Genomic DNA, 9,986 nt, shown 5'->3' with positions numbered 1-9,986 from the left:
ACAAAAGAAACAAGGTTCTGTAAGGAACTATGAATTTATTTTAGACATCATGGCAACAGACCTTTAGAAACAAGCAGTCACATTGTTTGAGGATCTTACTGACTTCACTTAAAGACGGTTTAATAACTCACTAAAACTGTGTTGCTACAAACCGGTTTCTTTCATCAAAAGAGAAAGGAAAAAAAGGTAACATTTAAAATAACTCTACTCATGTATACACTGTAAAAACAAAGCGGCTTAAAAGTCAAGAAAAAAAATTTGGTCATGAAGAGTCAAAAAAACGGGCAAAGCAGGTTGCATCCAAGTCTTGGCTTCATCCATCAGATCAATGTTTAGTTGTAGAATCTCGATGGACCTGTCAAGGTAGAGCAGTCATGTGAAACCAAACTTTATGCATTATGCCAAATAGTTGAAATTATATTAATTTTGCATATTTCTGCTTATGTTACCAGCCTCTATACTTGTCTCTATAAAAAGAACTGTGCCCCCGCAAAAAAAAAAAAAAAAAGTGTATTCATTTCTTACTGTGAGTTAGAATCATTGCATAAGCAAAGTCAAAATGAACCAATCCTGTTCTTATGCTGCCATTATGTTTTGGAGAGTGTATGCATTAAAAAAATCCATGGAAACGTGTGTTGCCCACAGATATAATAAGGCAATACCAAATGTTCCAAATGGCAGTTAGATATGCTAAGATTTTAATAAGGTATGGGTGGCATAACCAAACTATGAGTATAGGAGTCATATTACAGTAAAGGTCATGATATTGGAAATACCACACAAAAAGTCTTTTATATTTATTCATGTAATGATGCCTATTTTTGGTGTTCCAGCAAAGCAAATACTTTAACTTTACCAATGAGAGGTACTTATTTTATCTGGAACTCAGACTTAAAACTAGCAATAGTAAAGTCTGACAAAAATAAAAAATGGTGTGCAATACCTGGCATGCCGCCAGAGAATCTGTCATTTGAGTTGTGTGAAAGACTTGAGTAATTCATTGGGGGCAGAGGCTTCACACTGGGCACCTGAAAAAAAATAAATTCAAAACTAAAACATGGCAGAAAAAATAGGGTTAATTTCACTTATATGGACACACTGCTAAAACTGTGGTGTGATCATGTTCTATACAGCATGTTCTTTTGCCACTCATTTTCAGAAAGATTATATATATTTAAAGAACCTTATTTTTTAGAAGTAACCCTGTGAAATTGGTTTGAGATCACTGAAGCCTTTAATGAAAACTTTGTCATTCTTTACAAAGGAAATCAAGCATATAAAACAGTAGCCACATCCTGTGTTTGCAGAAAACAACATTTCCTTGACTCCTTACGGTTTACACTCAATAAAAATGTACTTCAGAATAAATCACCAAAGCTGGAAACTAAAATAGTTTTTTAAATTTGCACACTAGAAGTACTGACTAAATGGTTTTGTGTCTTTTAATGAACCTTATACACAAGTGCAGTCATCCATTTAAAAAAAAAAAAAAAAAACTAAAAACACTGCTTTCTGGAACAACTGATATTCTGCAGTGACTTATTTTCATATACTGACCAGGATTTTGTGTCATTAAGAATTCATTTTATTTAAATAACCTTAAATTTGATGAGCTAATAAAAATTATTAAGAAATGCATTTGGATAAAAATGATAATAAATGTAGAGCATAAATGAGAGCCTTCACCGATGAAATACTTCTGAGGCGATACTCCATCAGAACATCTGTGAGCTTCTGTGTGACCTTCAAGACAATCTGAGCATCGTCCTCGTTTTCAATACGGAAAGAGTCCTAATATTAAACCAGAAACACAAACACGTTAATAACCCCAAATGGCTACTAATGTAAATGCATGAAGTGCTTCAACAAGTACTGTATATCTAAAAGAGAACAGTACCAGATATTTGAGCAGTGTTGCCGGTAGGCTATTGTTCTCCGGGCCTTTAGGGCCAGGCCCCATCAATCTGTCGCCGCTGCTGTTCATGGGCATGTCATCAGGGAAAGGTCTGCCCCTGCCCTCATTACGCGGGCCAGGCCCAAAGTCATCTGGGCCCATGCGCATGGGTCCTTCATCGGGGAAATGCTGCATGTCATCCATTTCCATCATCCCCCTGTCTGGTCCAGGCATGCCATTACCATAGCGACCTGGGCTAGTGAAGTCTCCCATATCAGGATAACCTCTCCTCATGGAGGGTTCATCCATACCCCCACGCCTGCCAGGGGGGAAATCAGGCATCATGCCACCCCGTGGTGGGAAATTCCCCATGTACCTTGGACCTCCATAAGGACCACCTGAGGATGTGAAGAAAGAAAGAAGAAGAAGAAAAAAAAAAAGTAACAGTACACAACATTCCAAATCAAAGTTAGACAATTCACTTCTATTAAAACAAACACTGGTTAGACACTAACCTGGTTTTAACCCTCTTGGAGGTGGCCCAAGAAGACCAGCAGTTCCTGCAAATGCTGGATTGGGCTGTGCAGACTCTGAAACAAAAAAAAACATCAGGTTAGGTATCTTGCTGCCTAGGGTTAAGTGATATGGCGGGAAAATATTTTTAACCATTGACTGATTCAGGATTTATTTTTTACATTTAACTAGTCAACTAAATGTAACTAGATGGTTAATTTTGTCATGTTTTAGTTAAAGTTCTACAAGGGCAGCCCACATGAAGTGATCAACATGGTGTAAACATAAAACAAATGACCCATTAAATATCTTAATGCATGAAATATGAAAAATCAATGAAAAAAGCTAATATTGTACAAACTTGTCTGAAATATCCCCTATACATTCAGAAATAACCACACTTTCCAGTTGCTAAGAGGGAAGTGATACTGCGATTGTGCTAGAAGAGTTCAGAACAGATGTGATCGCTTCTTAAATTAGACAAGGAGCAAAAACCAGGGTAGATACAAACAAGAAATTAAATGACTGTTGTTAAATCTGTTTATTACTACGGATTAAATTCTGTGCTTGAACACAGACTTCCTGCTTGACTATAAGTCCTCTTTGGACACAAAACATCCAAAAGTGGCTTTAATAAATCACATTTTCAGTTGTGTGTATATTTGGATTACCGTTTAAAACCAGTTTTCAGCTTTAATAGTAGACATTTTGTTAGAAATGTTTTATGATAAAGCCACTGAGAAGAGGTATTAGCAAAATTTGTGATATCTTTATCCTAGTCCTTTGAGGTTTAACAGCAAGATCAATTCTTGTCTTTTCAGTCTCCAAAAACAAGTCCTCTTGAAAATCTAAATTGACTTTCTTGTACCATTTAAGATTTTATGTCCTTAAATTTGATACAACTAAATTTATGACTTTTTAAGGACCTGTGAAAACCCTGTCTAGACTGGATAAATATGCAATACTAATAAAACCTTTATCTACTTCATACCAGGGGATATGATTAGCAAAGAGGACCACAAAACAAAGACTTCTTGCTAATTCAATGCACTCTTTTGACATTTACAGTACATGTATGTGACGCGTAAGGGTCAGTCAATAATGCGGTTATACCAGAGTAGGGATTTAGCAACCATATTTGCTTCATAAGATGTCTTGTAGACTATTTTTATTAATCAAAATCTGAAAAGTATAATAATGTGAATATAGCCATATTTGTAATCTACTATTATGATCATGTTGTTTCTGTATGTAAGGAGGCCTACAAAAGAGAGTATTGTGCCTAATCAAATTATTCTGCTATGAATGTGTACGAGCAAGCCTGCAGGAAAGTAATCAAGTTATTCTACAATTCTGATCATATGTTTCCTTTGTTTAGGGAGGACTGCAGGAGAGTAAAATGTGTACACTGGATGGGGGTAGAAGGACTGTGTATGAAATATACTGAACACGCCTTGAGGAAAAACTATAAAGAGTGTGCAGACACAAATTTCTGCAGAATTTCTCAACTTCATTGTCTCTAATAATAAAGTCTACCTTCTGGCATCAAAACCTCAAGACTTCGAGAGGGATTTGATTTCTCACATAAGCTACCACAGTCTTTCCAAGTGAAACAATATTTATTGAGATGACAAGTTGACGACAACTGACTTACTCATGGTCTGAAACACCATAACCTCAAATGGCTCCTTTAGAACAGTCTAAAGACAAAAAAACAAACAAAAACAAGAATGTATGATGAAAAAGTCCTAGCGTGAGATCTTTAGAACACATCGGGATTAAGTCTTACCTTAATTTGACCTCTTCCCTCAGCTTTCTCCACTTCAGCAGCAGCAGCTTTAACAGCTTTCCTGATGGCTGGATCTTTAAGTGCATCCTCTTCCTCATGGGGAACCTTGTCTTTGTGGTTCTGCTTCTGTATTCCAAAAAACAGACAAAACACACACAACACATAAGGAGGCTGTGTACTGCATCAGATGCATGGACAGAGATAATCTGTGATATCCATGTAGATAAAAAGCGACTGAAGATCATACCATGTATTTGAAGCCATGTTTCCAGCCGGAGATGTGAGCAGCCATTTCATTCTGCAGCCGCTGAACTTTACACAGCTTACACTGGTAATGGGGAGGAACCGACTTAGATGGGCTTCGATACTCCCATATGTACTGCAGGCCTATCAACACAAAGCCCATGTATTCAAACATAAGATTAGTCACTCAGTTTAAAAGTTTCAAATACAATCTATACAAATATATAAATATGCAGTTAGCTATAAGTTGCTAACAAAAATCAGTCAAGTATATTAAAGCTATCGGAGGGAGAAAAACTTATAATATCATACACTTTAAAACATTACAAAAACTAAAATTAAGTGGGATAACAGTTTAAGTGTTCTGTGTGTTGTCACATATAATTTAAAATTGGATAAAATATAGAGATCATTCGTATTTATCTAAACCTTTATTTTGGACATTTGTGAACACTGTTCAATTCAATTAAAGTCATGATTAAAATTATTTCATTAGCAAAAGGGTAAAAATAAAAGCAGATTAGCCTCCATTTATATAATGGTGTAACAAAATATTCATCATTACTCACCAATAACAGCATCGGTGACTGACTTGAGCCGTTTGTTCAGACAGGGTATAGTCTGGATGGATCCATTCTTGGAAGTGAAGACTGATGAAACACACATGAATCAGTAAAATCAAAACATGGACACTGACAAGCATTGTGAACCTGGACTTAAAGCACAAAAGACAGTGTTTCCACACTACTGTAACCGTACCAAGTGGTTACTGTATCCAAAAAACAAAACTAGCTGAGTGCTTAAAGCACCCATTCATTAGTTACTCCCAGGCCTACATAGAGGCAATTCACACTTGATGGAAAACTGTGGTCAGACAAGTGAGCCACAACTCTCTGCGATTAAACGCTGAACAACATACAAACTCAACAGATTTGAATAAAGACTTTGAAAAACCTGCTGTGGCGCCAGCTGTTTTCCCATCCACAACCCCAGTGCGATGACAAAAGCACAACGGTTGAGACGTCAGCTGATCACACTGCAGCAGTGTAAGGGTTCTAATTGAAGCTTAAATGCATGCCCTGCGCAAGGCACCACAATCAAAACAGACAGAGGACACTAAGCAGGCATACAGGGATTAAAGGTGGGATACCCAACCTCCGAGTGGCACGTGGCACTTGACCTGACATTAAAGCACATGGCAAGACCAGGTCTTGCTTTTTCTAATGTTGCTCGAAGGAGCTCAATGTTGATGTTTCTAATGTTGTTCAGCACACCGCAGTTCAAATAGTGCAAAGCATTGGTCTGAAAAAGGTGCTAGTTTGAGAGCTGTGCTCATGTGTTGTGTTCAGGGTTAAACACCAAAGCTCTGAAACACCCAGAAGTGGCACATGGCAATAACCAAGGCCAGGCACAGCTGAGGGGCAGAACTGAAGTGTTCTGAGGGCGGCACTTACCTATGTCACCACTGAAGAGCTGCTGCTTTTTCTGTCACAGAAGACAAATAAAATCATTGGTGGGGGAGAGAAATAGAGAGGAATTAGAGAGATACAATAGCACTTGAGGTGAAGAGCAGAGTCCGCTCTACTCCTCCTCCTCTCCCGCTTAAAATCTCCTCTCCACTTCAAAAGTAGAGGGTGAAAGTCCTTAGACGGGAGGACACAAAGTGTCACTTCGCCACACACTGTCATGCTAGAAAAACCAATCATGCTTGATTTATCTCCTGAGAATGGAGCTCTATAAGTGATATTTTTCAGGATTCTGTGATAAATAGAAAGTTAAAATACCACTGTTTATTTTGAAAGTTATAAAACTTATCCACCACTTTTGATTAATTTTATGCATCCTTGATTAATAAAACCATTAATTTATTTTAATAAATAAGCAATACAAGGTCTGCAATGAATGTGTAAGGACCAATTAACTATTTTCCTCAGTTAATACTACATACGTTACTCTCATTTTCCATATAATAATTATAGTTTCAGATTGCACGATACTGCAAATACTCTTAACCCTCAAACACATCAAGGGTAGAGATTAATACCATTTTAGTATTAATCTTTTAGAGACTAACTATAAGGCATGAGAAATGTCATAAAATCAGCAAAATGCAGGTTTCCCACACTTCTCCAACACTATGCCAACTATCATTGGTCACAGTGTGATCACCCCTTTATCGGCTCATTTTGCTAGAAAATCTATATCCTAACGGATGACTGATGAAGCTGACTAAAGTATGCAGAAAATGGGGGATTCTTTTTAATCAAATCTATAGCCCCTCAGACAGACAGTTTGCAGCACTCTGTCAACCTGAGCTTCACGGCATAACAGAGTTATGGGTGATACAGATACGTGGGTGAAATCATTCAACCACTAGCTACTTCCAAACAATTACAATCAGTTTTAGGTAGAGTACAAATGACCAAATTTCATTATAAGCAATATAGCACTGGAACGAAGGCACAGTGTACTACCTAGTTGGACCAAACGCTTGCATATGCTGAATTTAAAAATGTCAGTTTCGTTATTGAAATGAGACAAAGTGATTAGAAATAAAGTTGCAATGAAACAGAATTTGTAACATATCTTTTCTTACATGTTGTGTGACATCTGTCCTACATGTCACGAGAAAGAATTGTGTCGTTTCTCCAGCAAATTAGTTATATTTTATTAAAGGGGTCATATGATGTGATTAAGTTTTCCTTTCTCTTTGGAGTGTTACATGCGGTTCGTGAATGGATAAGATCTCTAAAGTCGCAAAGACTAAAGACTCAAATCCAAAGAGATATTCTTTATAAATGTTAAGAATCGTCCACGCCCCCCTAAAATGCCACATTCTAACACTCCCACACATGTCTACAGGTGCGTTTGACTTCATGCAGCGCTGTGCAAACCGATCTGACTTGAAGCAGTGTCTTCGGTTAGAAGTCTTGTCTGACTTTAGACGGCGCCGACACCACATGACTGTCACGTGTAGCATCAAAGGCTGACTCAGCCGCCGCAGTTTCTCCAGAGGGACTGCAGGGGCGCTGATGACTATACCGCCGTTTCACGATTGGCCAGATTCACCACATGACAATGATCACGTGCGTTTCGGGTTATTTGAACCTTTTCAGTTCCAATAATGGCCTCAAATCTGTGTTTTTAGAAAGGTAAAAGCTTTTTTAGTGTAGTCGCACTAGTTTAGTTGTAATGAGTCACTTATCATATAACTGATACAAGCATATATATACACCCCCACTTTATTAGTATTTAAATAGTATATGACAATGTTGAACTTTATTCTTGAAAAGATGGCGCTGTATTAAGCAGCATATAAAAAGTGTTTCTGTTGCTCATGAAAATGTTTCTGAAACGGGTGTATTTGAAAACTACTGCATTTAAATCACTTCTGTGATGAGGTATGCAAACAAGCGGCTGCTCTCGTTGACCACCGTCTGTAGCCATGCTTCAGGTCGAACGAACCTTATGTTACGACCGAGCGAGTCAAGACTCCCCTTGTTAAAATGCCCAACTTTACAGCAGAAAAAAAATGTTTACTGCCTGGTTCAAAAAAATATTTTGGTCTATATAGCTAATTGTTCCCTTCATGACAACTGTGAGGGGGTGAATTTTTTTTTATAATTCATCAGTTTAAATTATATTAAGCCTTAAAGTTCTGCATAATTAAGGGTGTGGCTACTTGAGTGACAGGTGTATTGCCGCTGCTGACACCGCCGTCGCGCTAGGTGGGCGTGACTTCAGCAACAAGATCCTGCCTTTTTGTCCATTTTCAATTGTCTGGGAGAGTCGCACGGTGGCGCGCTGCCAAGATGGCGACGGCCAGCTCTGCACACTTTAAGCTTCAAAAAAACTCTTCAGGAGTCTACGGGTGACGTCACGGACACTACATTCAAGTTTTTTTAGAGTCTATGGTTACGACGTGGGAAGATTTGCATAATGGCGCCCAAATGTTCACGCAAAGAAAGAATTTATAACTTTATTGTTGCAGCCACCGACATGTTGTGAAGATCTGTGTTTTGTTGCGAAACGAAAGTACTTTGTTTGGCCTTCCAAAAGAGGAAACAACTAGAAATCAGTGTTTTAGTTGCATGTACAACACTGTTCCAGAACAGTCCAACCCAAAACTTCAGATGTGTGCGGTGCATTTTATGGAGAACCGTTTCCTGATCCTGGGGGAGAAGACTACAATTCCAGCTGTTTTGACTTTTTTTTTTTTTTTTTTTAACAAAGAATTTGCCACTGACAATTCATACGTGTGTTTTGAGCAGTGGGCTTGTTAGTAATTTCTCATATCACAAATGCAGACATGGTTTTAAGTTTAAGCAGAAAAAAAAAAACTGTATAAATCTTTATAATCAGTAATTACATCCCCAAATTATGCAACATACGCCTAGTATATAATGGGTTGATAAATGTTTTTATCTCGACGCACCAGGCATGACAGGAAAAAAAAGGGGGGGGGGGACATTTCCCTCACATGCTTGAGGCATTCGTCCAATCACAACGCACTGGATAGCTGGACGTGTTTCAGAAAGGCGTCATTCAAAAAGCAGAAACAATAATTTACAGTATGTGGAAAATTATGTGTTTCTGGAAACTTAATCCGGATAAACATTATACCAAATATTTAAAAAGTTATTTTTAGCAACATCATATGACACCTTTAAATGAAAGGGTGTAATTTTTATTATAAAACAAAATGAATTTTAATTCAAGTGTAATAGTTAAAAACATGCATGGATGCATCACATGCATTTACAAATTTGAATGGGGAAGTTTTTCCAGATTGTTATTTTAAACACCAATCAACTAATAGACATTTTTATGGACCATCAGCGGCCTGAGTGTCCACTGTTTTAGAACTACTGCAGGTCTGCAAATGCTCTACATCCAGATGGTAAGGTAGGGTTGGGGTAGCTCTGATATTTTGTGATGTGACGCTATTAGGGCTCACCTTTCCACCGGCCCTGCCCTTCCTATTAGGATTTGGGTGAGCTTCCATGCTGTAAAAGACAACACATATTAGAATATTTTAATGATTGCTGGAATTAAAACATATTTAAAGGTAGAATAGGAGAAACTTGTTCGTAACTAATATACACAATTTCGGCTGTAAGAGAAAGTAAATGATGGCGACTGTGGCTCGTAACAAAGATCACGCGCTTTCGTCCTTCATCGTGCACAGCCAACGCATTTAAACTCGCTTTAAAATTAAGCGCGGTTTTTCTGTTCAATACAACGCAGTTATTTAAAGCTTTGTTAAATTATTTATCTGTTTGCTTTTGTTTTACTTACCTTGTGCTTAGCAAAGGCTTGTTTGGTTTTGAAAATAGAAATGCGACAAGGAACTGGGCCGAAATAATATAGTAAAGACCCCAGTCCGCTTCCGCCTATTTCCGGATGAATAAATAAAAGTCCTTTGTATAGTTTTGTACGTATACTAATTAATTTATTTTAATGATTTACTCATAAAGTAAATTATATTCAATCATTGCTGTCGTTAATATCTTCAACTATTACATAAGTATGAAATTGTTGGAGTTT

General features: G+C 37.6%; 1 protein-coding gene across 1 annotated transcript; it reads right to left on the bottom strand.

Moving 5' to 3' along the window:
* Window positions 1-15: 15 nt before the first annotated feature.
* si:ch211-197h24.6 (uncharacterized) lies at window positions 16-9,844 on the bottom strand. Its single transcript, XM_052577818.1, has 12 exons — window positions 9,738-9,844; window positions 9,397-9,445; window positions 5,894-5,924; window positions 5,009-5,089; window positions 4,444-4,583; window positions 4,197-4,322; window positions 4,062-4,107; window positions 2,410-2,484; window positions 1,898-2,292; window positions 1,687-1,791; window positions 944-1,028; window positions 16-355 (listed from the first exon to the last, which is right to left on the bottom strand). Exons 2-12 carry the CDS (start codon window positions 9,442-9,444, stop codon window positions 333-335), a joined length of 1,155 nt encoding a protein of 384 aa, XP_052433778.1. The 5' UTR covers window position 9,445; window positions 9,738-9,844; the 3' UTR covers window positions 16-332.
* Window positions 9,845-9,986: the final 142 nt, after the last annotated feature.

This window comes from Carassius gibelio, chromosome B16 (assembly GCF_023724105.1).
Source record: "Carassius gibelio isolate Cgi1373 ecotype wild population from Czech Republic chromosome B16, carGib1.2-hapl.c, whole genome shotgun sequence".
Lineage (NCBI taxonomy): Eukaryota > Metazoa > Chordata > Actinopteri > Cypriniformes > Cyprinidae > Carassius > Carassius gibelio.
The sequence above is the reverse complement of the archived record's forward strand: the minus strand, read 5'-3'. Positions and strand labels throughout refer to the sequence as shown.